We start from the raw sequence: 14694 nt of genomic DNA, 5'->3' as shown, positions 1-14694 counted from the left end.
TTACATTCCTCGCACTCAGTAGAAAACAGCCTTACAAATCTTGAAATAATACACACAGTTCCATTACATATTTACACATACACATAGATTTTGGAATTAAATTCCTAATAGCACAACATTGGACATCTCATAGAAGCCAAAATGTACCCGAGAAGATAAAATGAGAACTAAGGGATTCATTTGCCAGCTATCACCTTGAATTCATCCTTGGGCCAAATTGTGGGATGGTGTAAATTAGCATAGCTCTGTTGAAACCAAGCCAAAGCCTTATCTGTGTTCTAAGATTGGGATCTCCAAGGCTTTAGAGCAGAAGCCACATTACAGATGGAGGGCTTGCCTTTAGAAAATGCCTGTTAGTCTGAAATTCACTTGGGACAGTGGAGCAGGAGAAAGGAAAGGAGGGGGCATTTCTAGCAAAAGGGATCAGCTGTTAGGCTCCAAGGAACAAATAGCTAGCAGCAACAATGAAAATGGAATGAGCAAGGAGGCATCAGATACCCACCCCGTCTTTCCAACATGTGACAGATAGAAACAGGTTAGCCCGCAGCACCACAAAGACTGCTGACAGGACAAAGATGGCGGGAGCTGCGGGAAGATCACAGAGATCAACAACAAAGGGCCTAAGTAGATTCAGACCTCGTGGGCAGAGAACTCTGCAAAGAGAGGGGGGTGAAATTCTGCACTTTGGGGTAGGGTGGGGGCCCAAAGGGCCTCTGAACATCAAAATGTGTGCTTTGCAAAACAACAACAAAAAACACTATTTGAGGACCCTTTTGTACAGGATCATGAGCTGCATCAGCCAAAGAAGGCTGTTGGGGGCAGGGGTTGTGCTTGAAAGAATCCCTCACCCTGTGGCCCTAGGCAGGAGGCAATAAGAAGAAGAGTAAGCCTTGCTTACTCTTCATGTTGGGGAATGGGGTCTTGTGTCATCTTTAAGACTGTTGATGGAGTGGGCTGTACCCTAGGTCCAGCATGCTCCTGCTACAACACCTTTGGTGAACATGATTGCACAGAGGGGCAGGAAACTGGAGGAGAACTGGGAGGACAAATGAAGATTAGTAAAGTGCACTTGTGTGTGCCTCAAATTGGGACAAAATGGTTGTGCCCCTAAGGCTGCTGGGATGTGCTGTCTTTCTATAATGGAAAGGCTTTTTACTCTGTCTTGGCAGGGTGTGAGATGCAAAAAAGCGAACATAGTACTCAGAGTAATAGTGTTGCTGCCCCCTGAGAAATTCTTACATCCTTGTAGTAAATGTGTGTTGCCTCTCCACTGCTCCTTTCCCCTTAGACTGGGCACTCTCCCCTTAAGTGTGCATTCTGTAGTATCCACTGTATTTCTGAATCCAGTGGTCCTCTGCCTCCTGCTTGGAGGCCATTTTTGTTACAGGCTCCACAGCTGGGGTGGAAAGGAACCCAGGATGCCCCCATTGGTATGGTGCTGTGAAAACGACAAGCTGTTTGAATCTGAAAGGTGCACAGCAAACAAACAAATGCCTTAGCTCATAATTTGGCTTCACCTGCATAGTAACATAAATACTAGTGATGGGTCCAAAACTGCAAACTTCAGATCCAGATCAGAATTCAACACAAGTCCCAAGGGGGGGATTTGGTTTCACTAACTTGAGAAAAGGGAGAAGGGAGATCAGTGAATTCCTCCTCCAAGTTGGAGAATGGAGAGAGTCACATTTCAGTCAATTTAACCTTGTCAAAGCAGCTGGATCTGTTGTGAGATTTGGGCCCTTCTCTAGTGTATTGCAAACTCCAGAAAGACTAGAGATTTCAGCAGTAAATCCAGTAGCTCATCCATGAATGATTTGATTACAAAGCATGACCTTTCTTGAAAGAGTTCCTCCTATGTATTTCACTTTTCTTCTCTGGGTTTTATGCACAAATATGCCCATATTTACACACCCTCATGCTGCATGCTCTTAAGACCATTCTAGGTATAGCACTGAGTTATGGAGGTTACAGAAAACAATGCAGAAGATAACTGTTGAGACATGTTCCACTATATACATTTTCTCAGAGCTGTTATGATTTTATGCAAGTTGAACATTTCATAATCTACCTGCTATTAGCAGGCATGCTATTTTCTTTCTCTTTCTCTCTCTTGGCTGTTTTTACATTTTTATATAGTTTATGTATTTATTTTTAGTGATCTGAACATCTTGCATGTTAGAAACTTCTGTGTTTTTAATTCCAACTCCACTACTGACAATTTCTTTTTTTCTTTTTTTACATGACTTTAGGAACATTATTCTATCTCCTCTGGTCATTTCTAAAGTTTAAAAGTGGTTATTAAGAGCTTACTCTGACGATTACTGAATGTGAACCCTCATTGCTCTGAAAGCTCTCATTCAAAGGCAAGAGTACAATATCCAGGCCATGTGTTGTGTCCATCATTCATCATTATGCACATCGCAGGCAATATCAAATGACACTTTCACACCTGAATTCCAAACCCACAACTGTAATGGATGGATTATTTGGATAGTATTTTTCCAGGTTCAAAATATAACAAATTAACTGCTGGGGAAATGAAATATTTCTAAGTTCAGTCTGGGGGAATGAAGGAATATCTGAACTATACACACCATTTGGGTAATAATTGCACATTTGGTGCACTGGAAACAGATTGTCTTGGAAGGAGCTGTGTGTTGCAGTTTTAGAAAACCCATGTGCAACTCTGGGGTTCTACCCAACTGAAATCCACTGTTGGTTTGCCCAACTGAAATCAATGGACAGTACTAACTAGATTCATTAGTTACACTCTAAGCATAGCATAACTGGATACCAACCCTTGTTTTTAATTATTTTACTGTGTCAGAACTGTCCTGCCTTTTCATTCCCTCTTTTTTTAGTGCTCTAAGTGCAGTTGTTTATACGTATAGGCAAAACAGTACTGCCAGCCTACAAAAGGGAGGTGTCAGGTCAACAGACTTGGGGGAACTCTGAAATTTGCAGAACTACAAAAAAAGCCTATATAAAAACTAAGAGGAAACCCGCACACACACCACCAAAAAAAGGGGGGACCGTAGCTCAAAGAGGACTGAGCATGCTCAGTGTCCCCCATATACTGACAGATTATTGGAAGGATGGGGAAATGGTTGAGAGGCAAATGGGATGAGGTGTCCTGGAAAAGGGCATGGGTAGCTAGAGCAGTGAACAGAAACACTCGCCGCAACATTTTCTTACTGATCTCCCTTATTCTCATCTCATACTGCTACATGCATAAACCAGCCTTTAGAGACCCTGAAGGAAGGAACAAAAGTATTCAAGGCATCAACATGTGCACTGGCTGAGTCAAAATAATTTACTGAGGATTCAGGTCAAATGCTAACATTTTTGTGTTGCTATCAAGAAAGCCACACACAGAGGACTTAATATGAGCTGCAGTAAACCATGGCTCAGTTCTGGATCTGTTTCTAAAAGCTCTGCAGTGAAATGTGAAGAATGAAGAGTGCCTCTGAGCATATGCTGAGCCCCTGCTTTCACCATTGATCTACATCTGCCAGACATCTTGGATTGGGGGCAGGGAAAGCAATTCACAAGCAGGGAATCAGATGGACACAGAGAGCTTCTTGCTGCAGATCCAAAAGCAGTCTCATACTTCCTGGACTGTGGAATAACAATGACTAAACTATGTTTCATTCAACAACCAACTCCTCTTTTACTCCTGCATTTAAACCCACTCTCTTCACATCTCATCCATCTATTCCTGCCTCAGCTGTCATTTAGGAACCTGAGTAATATACAGAAGACTACATTTTCCAAATTAAAGAGACAATCAACCCATTGGGCTCTAATGGAAGTTAGGAATGCTGGTTTAACAAATCCAGTTTTCACATTCACAGTTTACATCACCTTTGTAACCTGCCCAAGACTTTCTGGGCTGATGTCCTCCTCTATTTTGTATAAGATCAACCCTACTTACTAGCCTTTGAAGGACACTCAGTTGCCACCCCAATAGCCCAGACTGCTTTCCTGTGCTTTACTAACTAATCCAAATTAGTGGCAGATTCACACTGTATATTTAAAGTGCATGATTTCTTCCAAACAACCCTGGGAGTCCTAGTTTCCCCAGAGCTACCATTCCCAGGATTCATTGGGGAAAGCCATGTGCTTTAAATGTATGCTAAATGTGCTTTGTTAAACGTGTGTGGTGTGGATCTGCCCTAGTTGAGGCAAGAGGCTATGCCCCTGGGGTATTGCTTCATGCTTATCTAGGTAGAAGTGTGTCCTTGACCCTGAATAACCTCACCCAAAGTTATGTAAAGAAGTACCTGCTGAAGTTTAATTGGACTGCAGTCTGGACACCGCATAGGCAAACCTCACGACAGAAGCCCTGCCTTAAACCTGCATATCCTGCCATCCTTATTCCAGCATTCATCATGACACTCCCGTTTTACCATCTGCTCCTTCCCACCTGCTGTGGTCTGCAGTTTCAGCTCTGCGCCATAACACTCTGCAAAGGTACGGGGCGTGAGATAGCTCTAGCACAGTGGTTGGGTCAAGCCAATTCATAGATTAGAGGGTTGGCATCCTGCCGCTGAGATACAGTTCAAGTTGCCTACACAGTGTCCAGGCAGCAGATACGACAGTCAAAACAATCATACATTCCATTTAAACCTGACCTTGGATGCAACAGAGCACTGCAGCCTTTAGTGTTTCTCCTGGTTATTCTTGGCTTCCTCTCTCCCTACCTCCGCAGCACATCTAAGGCTGCAATCCCAAACACACTTACTAATGAGTAAGCCCCACTGAACATACTTCAGAGACAACTGCAGCACATTGGGGCCATCCTTCCCTCGGTCTATGGAATCAATATTCCAGCATCTCGCCATTAAGCAATAACTAAAATGAAAAACCAAATGCTTAGATTTCCTACTTCTGCTTTTTTTTTCAACATTCATTGATAGTGGTCAGTCACAGTTAAGGCCCAGAAGGTAGGTTGTTTTGATTTACATCAGCCTTGGGGGTCTCCTGATAATGGGTTTGAAAAGCTACAGCAAAGGACCCACACTAACTGTCTGGGTCCAGTGCCATAGATAGATAGATAGATAGATAGATAGATAGATAGATAGATAGATAGAGCCACCAGAAAAAATGCCCAGGGTCATAGTCCAGGATGGTGCTAGATAAGGATCTAAAGCTTCAGGTTATTGCCACTGCAGATGGGATGGATCAGGCAGCAAGCTGATGAGCTATAAAGATGTGTCCAACATTTCAAACATGCTCTGCTATGGACTTTTGTGCAATAAGGAGGTACATTTCAAGATAATGTTTCATGACCTTTTAGTCCTGTTTAGAGTTTCATTCCTGGGTTTCCCCTCCCATCTCTTTCTCATAAACAAACTTTTTTTTTAAGTACTGCACTTCATAAGAGGTGTAAGCTTTTATGCAACTGGCCTCAGATGAAGTCTCAGATTGCTCCTCTACCTGTATCTTAACATATGCATTGAGTTTCAGTTCTGGTGCCAATTTCTTTTGATGCAGAGACCAGGCAATTTAGGATGCCCCTTCAAGGTTACTTCCCATACAGGAACCACTCCTTTTTGATACGCTGCACCTTTTGGGGCAGGGGGTGGTCAATAGGTGAGCACACAGTTGGGATTGCAAATACAATCAACTTTATATTAGGGTGAGGGCATTAAAAAGTCAAAGTCTGCAATTCCGAGAGGCAGAATGGGAAATGCATGAAAACAAGTGTGGAGTTAGATAATGTGCAAACCCAAGTACAAGAGCAGCAATTGAAAATTCACTGAAATAGTACTGGTCGGGATCCAACCTAAGATGCTGGGAAATAGCAGCAGTGATCCCCCTCCTCAGAAGTACTAGGCTTCATCCTCGCAATTCTATCTTGAACATACTCCTAGCATGAATAACCTCAACTACTATTGAAATCAGTAGGCTTAGCTTTGCCTCCCTTACTCTCCCTTACCCCATGGATCCTACCCCATAATTACATGAGGACGGTACACCATGGAAGTCCCTGAAGTAACCCCCTTCCTCATGATTTTTTTTGCATAGACTGCAATGATTTCCCCCTAATGTACAGGAGTATCCTGCATGGATCTTTAACCAAGAATATTTATGATTCCTTTACAGACAGAGTTGTGGCGAGGACAGAATATTTTTAGCAGTGGCTTAAGGCAATAGGAAGGATTATTCCATCCCTGCTCACTGCAATGGAAGATATTCCAAAATTAGCCTTTTAAATTCATAGCATAGTTGGAGAGCAAGCAATTAGAGATGTGATGCCAAGCTCTTCCTTTGTCAGCATTCTACAAGAATGGTCCAAGGCACTGTGACATAGGTGGCCCTAATCCTGCAATGCAAACTCCAGCACTGCTGATGTGTGAAATAATTAGTAAGCCCCTCAAATCATAAGCCATTAGAAAACCCTGACAGCTTTCTTTTTTATACATCTTTTCAGCAGTGACTGCCAAGAAGGTTAGAGAAATTGCCTTTCTTTGGCAGGGGCAGTGCAGGGTTGGGGGAAGATCAAGAAATTGACCCACATCATGTGAATCTAATGTTTGGGGGGGGGGTTCATATTCAAAAAGTGAGAGTCAGCTGTCCTGCAACAGGTGTAGAATCAAAACAAGGCCCGCATGTCGCTTATACTCTGTTTAAAGGGAGGGCAGGTGTTGTTGAGATATATTGCCCCTCTTGGCACAAGCATATGGGTTAGGGCCAATACACACAACCCAGGTGGTTCATTAAGAATGCAGGTTAAGTGGATTGTATAGAGTTTGGCACACGATCAATAAATTAGGTGATTGCTTCAGCATGTATCCCATTCAACCTATATCATTTTCAATGCTAAGCTGTTGAAAGTGAGTTGAGTGGGGTGCAATAAGTAAATAAGCAACAGTGGATCTGCTTTACCTTGTGGCCAAATTCTGTACAGATCCAAGCAGATCACATGCTCAACATGTTCTTTTGGTCTGGTGAATTTTTGGTCCTCACAAGGCATCCACCATCCATATCAATGCAAGATCAGGACCCATAAGCAAGCTGCCTGAGTAATACTTGCAGGATCCACATGAGTGATCTGGTTGGGGATTTCAGTTTTGCTCCATTTGCTCCCTATGGCATGGGTGGGTATATATATAGGGGACTTCTCACATAGTCTCCAAATCCTAAGCTTCTAAATATGATATAAGCACACACACTGTGTGTGTATCTGAGTGTGCTATTTCAAATAATCATACCGTGTTTAGCAGCTCAGGAAATAGGACACCCATGGTGGCCTCAGAACCAAATCCTGTTGGCTTAGAAGGGTCATCATCTTTTTTATTACTGATGAGAAGAAGGGGATATTGGCCTCACTCTTTTAAACACTGGTTCCAAAAGCCACTTTCCTAGGATGTTGATAGCAGAATGAGCCTTTACTGAAGGGCTATCCTTTCCCTTGAGAGCTGAAGCAGCCGCATCAACGGGACACTACCAAGCTAAAATGCCAGTCTATGAAGAGCAGTCCAACCAGGAGTCTTATTGCCTCCTTGACTCAAAAGAATGGCTCTGATTCTGATGTGTGAGGTTGGCCAAATTCTGCTACCATATTGCCCATGGGCATTTCCCCAACAGATTAGCCCACTGGGAGTAGACTTGGATTGTATTTACTCTAAAGCTGAGGAATATTGACACCACCACATGACAGCAACATCCCAAAGGAAGCCTTAACTTCCAAGCCATGCGTTGCATGTATCCATCCACAGCCATCTCCTCAGCTGGGGCAACTCCGTCAAGACTCATTTCCATGGGGCAACTTTGCCCACACCTGAACAAATGACCTTGGGCTGGCGTTATTGTATAAGCCTCATCACTACCAGACGACGCAAGTCAACAAAGTTCAGACAAAGTCATTGGCACTCTATACTGTTGCATCTTAGCTGTGGATCTCAAACTATCTATGCCTCCAAGCACTGTGAGCAATATTTGTTGTGGGTCTGAGCTTACATTTGCCTAACAGTGTCACCCAGCAATGTTTTAGTCACAAATAAGCCTGGCCATCTCTGGTCAGATGTACATCTCTGCATATGATACCACTATGAATAAATTACCAGTTCCTCCCTACATGTGGAAGACAGGTGTGTACTCTTCATATCACCTTTCCTGGGTTGCACCCTCATGCAAGCAAACACCTAGGGCATTTGCCTTGGTTATCAAATTTGTGGCCGGCCCACATCCGTCCCCAACACATTCCCTTTCTCCCCCTTTTATGTCCACAAATCTCCTTCAAGCCACTGGAGAATCTAGAAACACTATAAACAGGTATACTCTATAGTCTACTTAAGAAAATAGATATATTTTCGTGTATTAAATATTAAGATCCATGCAACAAATATCCATGCAGCTTTACTGTAATACTGGGTTAAATTTCACTGCAGTATAAATATATTCTAGGCCACAGCTTAGTTGCTCCAGCATTTGAAACAAGATGCTTTTCAGTCCTGAATATGTCGGTGACCCCCAAACCAGCAAAAAATAATAATACATGTGTTCTTTAAAAAAAGAAATGTCTCCAGGCTCTTGATGTATCTCTACCAAAGCAACAGAAAATGTCCTACTAAACAGTGCCTCCCGCGAGCCTCACACTGGCGTGCTGCAGTGGATGAATCCAATGCAGCATTTTTGGTTCAGAAGCATGACCCTGCATGGTATATTCTCCCTTTGGCATTTCTGATCTGGAAATCTGAACCTTAAAGTAATTTGGATGGATGTTCCATTAATTAAACTATGCATGACCTTTTGTATAATTCCTGAAGCTTGAAAGCTAGATGTATAGTTGCATACTATTTCCTTGGGATATATTTTTGCATGGGCTGAGTTCTATATTAAATTATATTTATGCTAGTTGGCATTTGTTTGTTACTGTTGTTTACATGGGGAGGTGGTTTGTTTTGTTTTTCTCCAATGCCTTTCATTTGATATTGTGACATAATTCTGCTTTAATTGTGCCATACAATTGGAAAACCAGAAGTCTGTGATGGGGAGGAGGGGTTGCATGAAAGCTTATTGAGCATCAAATGTTAAAAAGAGTCACTTACACGACTATTGCTTCCCATGCAGAACCAATACACGTTGTAGAACATTTTGTATTAACTACAATGCAAGGTATTATGCAACATCTGCAATTGTTCCACTCAAGTTTTAAATAAGTTATTAGGGTTGTTTTATTTTTATTATTATTATTATTAGCTAGACATCAGTTAGCATTTTGGTTATATTAACATAGTTTGTGTTAGCTAGGGTGCAGTTGGCTGTTTTCAAGTTCTCCTCTCTAAAGTCCTCATTGCTATTATTCACACCTTCTTGTATCTCCATATAATCAGACTTACTAATAGTGGAGGCACTTCTGCTTTTCTTTAGGTCAGGGGAAGAAGGGATCTTTGGGCAGCTGGTGACTTGCAAGTATTGAGCTTGCTCCTCTCCTTCTGTCTCACGGTGATAGAAGTAGTTGAAATTGGACACTATAACCGGCACTGGTAAGGCAATTGTTAATACACCTGCAATGGCACACAAGGAACCAACTATTTTCCCACCTATGGTCGTGGGGACCATGTCTCCATAGCCAACTGTTGTCATGGAAACCACGGCCCACCAAAAAGCATCAGGGATGCTGGGAAACTGAGAATCGCTCTCGTCGGCCTCTGCAAAGTAGACAGCACTGGAGAAGAGAATGACACCAATGAAGAGGAAAAATATCAAGAGGCCCAGCTCCCTCATGCTGGCCTTCAGGGTCTGTCCGAGGATCTGCAATCCCTTGGAGTGCCTGGAGAGCTTGAAGATCCTGAAGACCCTCACCAGGCGGATCACTCGGAGGATGGCAAGAGACATTGCCTGCTGACCTTGTTGGCCATCTTCTGGTTTCTCAGCCAGTTCCGTTCCAAGTGTGATGAAGTAGGGGATGATGGCTACAATGTCAATGATGTTCATGATGTTGGTAAAAAAGCCAGCTTTGCTGGGGCAGGCGAAGAATCTCACCAAGAACTCAAAGGAGAACCAAATGATGCAGAGCGTCTCCACTATAAAGAAAGGGTCTGTGAAAGATGTTTGCTGCTGAGACCCCATAGTGCTATTGGAGTAAGAGCTTGGGTTGCTACTGCTGCCATGCATCTCATCATTCTCATCCCGGAACACAGGCAAAGTTTCCAGGCAGAAGCTTACAATTGAGATCAAAATGACCATGACAGAGACAATTGCTATAATCCTGGCTGGCCCAGAGCTTTCTGGATACTCAAACAGCAGCCACACTTGTCTTTGAAACTCATTCTCTGGTAAAGGCCGCTCTTCTTCCTTGATGTAACCTTCATCCTCCCGAAACATCTCCATAGCTTCCTCCCCAAGTTCATAAAACCTTATCTCTTCTGAGAAGATGTCTAAGGGGACATTAACAGGCCTCCTCAATCTGCCACCAGACTGGTAGTAGTACAAAATAGCATCAAAGCTGGGTCTGTTTCGATCAAAGAAATACTCGTTCCGAAGGGGATCAAAATATCTCATTCTCTTTTTAGGGTCTCCTAACAAGGTCTCTGGAAACTGAGCAAGTGTCTTGAGCTGTGTTTCAAAGCGCAGTCCCGAGATGTTGATGACCACCCTCTCGCAACATTCATGGTCAGTTTCTGGGTTGTAGGTGTCCTGAGGATGACCAGGCAAAGCTGCTGCTTCATCTGTGGGATCTCCAGTGGCAACTGTCATATTTAGGCCTTTAAGCTAAACTTTTCTGAATGTCTGGTGGTGGGATGAGGTTCAGGGGGACTCTAACACCTGCCAGAAGGGTCTGCGCATGGGCTTGGAAGTGGCTCATGAAAACGTAGAGAGGATGTAAAGGAAGCCTGTCCAGCTGAAAGAGAGAAACAAATAGCACCATGAGCATTAGCCCCCTCTTTCTTCACAATGTATACAAACATAAATGGGTTGCTTTTAATTTGCATCAAGTGTAGTCTAAAAATACTCCCATCACCCCATGCTATGCCATTTAAGGAAGCGCTAAAAGAAACAAGAATAAATGAAGGGTGCTTTCTCCCTGGCAAACATATCACACAACATAGGTGGGGGTTCTTTCTCCCCCACGGCCAACAGTTTATTCAAAGAACTTCAAAGGCTGCCTAGAGTTTGCTCCTGCCTTGAAGTGTTAAGATTTGCCCATGCGGCACCTGGGACTTGAGCATTCAACTCAAGGAATACCCTGGTGACTCAGAGGTAAACATTAAGCACTCTGTTTCATCAAACAGCATCGTGCACATTTAACATGCTGCATCCCTACCTTAATCTCTTTTGACTTTTGCAGTCCAGTCTCCCTCCCTTTCTTTCCTTCCTTCCTCCCACCCCTCCTTCTCCGCTGTTTTCTAGTGTGCAAGTGCTTTCCCCTGCTGCATTTCTGTACTGAGGCTCTTCTCTTAACAATTGCCTAAGGAATAAGAGCAAGCAAAAAACAAGGCACACGTTTACCTTGATGGAGGAGAGCTCAGTGTCTCTCACACTGACTCCATGACCTTAGAGAGAAACACAGAGGTTTCCAAGATTCCCATAAGTTCCTCAGGCAATATGGTGAGTCAGAAAGAAAGAAAGAAAGAAAGAAAGAAAGAAAGAAAGAAAGAAAGAAAGAGAGAGAGAGGAGGGTGGAGGTTTGCAATGAGGTGGTGACTGGAAAGAATTTTTGGTAGTTCTTGTAGCCCTTTGCTCAGGGCAGTGCCTGTCTGAATTGAAATCCTTCTGTATGATAGTGGAAAGATGCTATACTCAGCAAAAAACAAACAAATCCTGATGTCCCCAGTGTCCTCAAGAGGTGTGACGTTGCCTGGAAAACCAGCAGTAAGACAGTGCTGGATGGGCTTTAAAACAGCATCTGCAAAGAAGACCAGGAGGGGGGTTGTTTGTTTTTGTCCAAATGTAGCCCTTCCCTCACAGAGCTGTATTGCAAGCTCTAGCTATCTTGGATGAAACAAGGAGAGCAACTGTGGTGGCATAAAAACAGAGCTATATTTCTCTCACACAGAGACACAAACACACACTCTTACACACACACACACAGAGAGAGAGAGAGAGAGAGAGAGAGAGAGAGAGAGAGAGAGAGCGCTAGCTGTATATTGCTGAGGGTAGAAGTGGTAGTCTACACACCATTCGGCACTTGTGTCGGTCTATGCAGCCTGGCTGGCGCAGGGTCCTCTGCAGTGTGGTCTCCCTCTTGATCTTCCTCCTCTCAGCAAGAGAAACAGTGCAACACGCTCTCTGCCACGCAGAGCTCATCCAGCTGCGGCCGGGTCCACATCAAAGAAGCTCTGGACTTCATTCCGCATGCAGGACATGTCCTGGAAAGGCTTGGCCCTCCTAAGCACCTGAAGAAGACCCCATGTGGGCTCGAGGTCTCAGCCAGAAGCCCCCGCTGAGATTTCCATGTCCTTAGCACAATGCAGCATTGCCAGCTGTCCAGCCTCTGGCTTGGTCTAAGTGGATGCCCACCTCACTGATAGCCACAGGAGACTATTCAGTTCTCTTCTCGGGATACTGCAATTTTTTGGTGGGTTTTTTGCCTTCTTGTTGCTAAGCCCAACCAAAGGATTTTTGCTCCCCAAGAGAGACTCCCTGGCATCCCATCCTCAGCAGTAGACAGCCGCCTTCCTTAACCACTCAGAGTCAGGATTCAAGAACTAAGGGAGGGGAGGCAAATGAAATACCACCTTTTAGTCTTAGTCCTTAAGACAGAGATTTTTGCATGCACCTGACCTGTTATCTTTCTTGATGCCCATCACCATCATCATCCCTTCAGGTTGTGCTTCAGATTCTCCATTCCCTGGATTTTCCCCTTGTCTCCTGTCTCCTAGCCTCCCTTCTCCTTGTGCATTAGAAAAATAGTACAACCCTGACAAAGCTTGCAGCCTTCAACTGCTATACTTAACCCCTTGTTTACCAAGGCAAAATCATAGACGGTTATCATATGCTCCATTCTCTTCCCCCTCCCTCCCTCCCTCTGCCTCCTCCTTCTCCTTTGAATTGCTAAGAGAATCCACCCCCCTTGGGAACGGAGGGTTTTTAAGGCAATATTTCTGAATGCCAAATGGGAGGCATCGTTTACAATCAACCTGATGTGCACAAAATGGAACAAAAACAAAATCTAACCTTGGTTTTTATATTGTCTCTCCCTCCCTCCCTGCCTCCCTCCCTAATATCACACAAATTCAAGGTGAATCATCAGCAAATGAGAGAGAGAGAGAGAAAATCTTCCAGCAGGTTAATTTTTATTTTGGCATCTTAATAGTGATGGAAATTTTCATTATACAAATGTTATAGTGTCGTCTGTGCTTATCATATTTTAAATTCCTCCTCCAGTCTAGGTGCTATTCAATATTTCATGGATCTTTGATCCGCAATTCATAGAAGGACATACATATGTTTGTTTGTACGTGCATGTGTATTCTCATGCATATAGATTTGGCTAACGAAGATGTATTGGGGTCTTTGCAGTGTGTGAACCACATCAGGTAAATGCCTGCAGGGGTGCGGCGAATGGATTAAATCAATCACTGGACAGGCATGAGGCAGGCCACACACTACAGCAATGCTCAGCATAATCTCCAGAGGCAGTGAGGTGCACGCACCAAGGGAAAGGCTGAGTTTGATTTACCCTTTTCATTCAAAATATGAAGCATCCATTTTCACAGTTTGTGGTAAACCTCTATTTAACTGGGGTGGGGGGGAGGTGAGCAGCGGCTTACAATTGGTTCTGCAGTTAGGCATGCAGCGAATACATAACAAGCTTTCTGTGCTGTGGCGCCCCTCCTTACCTGCGAACAGAGGAAGCTAATTTAAAGGAGACAGAGCTTAGGAGACAAAGAGAGAAATGGAGAGAGTGAGCTTTACAATCCCTGATAACAATTCATATTAGTAAAAAAGAAAAGCTTCAGTGACTTTTCTTTGCTTTTCTGAAGCAGTGACTAATTACCATTAAAAAAAAAAAACTATGGACATTTGCTGCCACTACAACACATGTAATAGTTTTAGTGACCAATGAGCTTGGTAAAAGTGCAAAAATAATTGTTTCTCGGTCAGGAATTTTCCCTGGTCTGCAGTTTCTTTGCAGCAGGTCTGTATAACCTCCCTATGGGTCCATAGTATGGTCAACGACTCACACATGGCTGAGGTTGCTCCGAGCCTTGCCTTTGAAGGTGTGGATTGCCCCTGTTGGAAAAGATGGCATCTGAGATGGTGCCTGAGAGGTAATATGATGAAAGCTCTGGTTGTAGTGAATGATGCATGATGGTTATACAATTAGAAGTCATCACTTCATTTGGCAGTCATTGAGTGATTAACATGAATGCATGAATGAGTCCTTAGGCCCAACTCCAGAATTCCCAACTCTACCTATTTATTAGGCATAGGCACCTATTTTCTTGTGCAATAGGTACCAGTTTATTCCTGACAATGGCACACATCCTGAAAATACATCTGTTTGCCTGACAGAAAGCCAACGTTCTGGGTTTTATATCAAGACTAACAACTTGATATCAGGAGGGCTGTGGGACTCACGTCTTGTTTGAGGCCTTCTCAAGAGGCATCTGGTTGGTCAACAATGTTGGACTAGAGAGGCCTTTGGCCTAACCCCGCAAGGCTCTCCTTATCTTTTATTAATTTTAGCAGTACACTGCAAATGAAAAAAAATCTGAAAAAGTCCAAATACATGTTTCA

General features: G+C 43.5%; 1 protein-coding gene across 3 annotated transcripts; it reads right to left on the bottom strand.

Annotated features, from left to right (window-relative positions):
* Positions 1-5097: 5097 nt before the first annotated feature.
* LOC309534644 (potassium voltage-gated channel subfamily A member 2) lies at positions 5098-12873 on the bottom strand. 3 transcript variants are annotated; one of them, XM_082226921.1, is made up of 2 exons: positions 12130-12873; positions 5098-10852 (listed from the first exon to the last, which is right to left on the bottom strand). In XM_082226921.1, exon 2 carries the CDS (start codon positions 10705-10707, stop codon positions 9208-9210), a length of 1500 nt encoding a protein of 499 aa, XP_082083047.1. In that variant the 5' UTR covers positions 10708-10852; positions 12130-12873; the 3' UTR covers positions 5098-9207. The 3 variants fall into 3 exon arrangements, with proteins under 3 accessions (XP_082083047.1, XP_082083048.1, XP_082083049.1); XM_082226922.1 differs by having other exon boundaries at positions 12736-12873; XM_082226923.1 differs by lacking the exon at positions 12130-12873 and adding an exon at positions 11461-11567.
* Between the last annotated feature and the right edge of the window lie 1821 nt (positions 12874-14694).

The sequence above is a fragment of the Podarcis vaucheri genome (genome assembly GCF_965113315.1).
Source record: "Podarcis vaucheri genome assembly, chromosome: 6".
Lineage (NCBI taxonomy): Eukaryota > Metazoa > Chordata > Lepidosauria > Squamata > Lacertidae > Podarcis > Podarcis vaucheri.
Note: the sequence above shows the minus strand (reverse complement) of the source record. Positions and strands in the feature narration are given on the sequence as shown.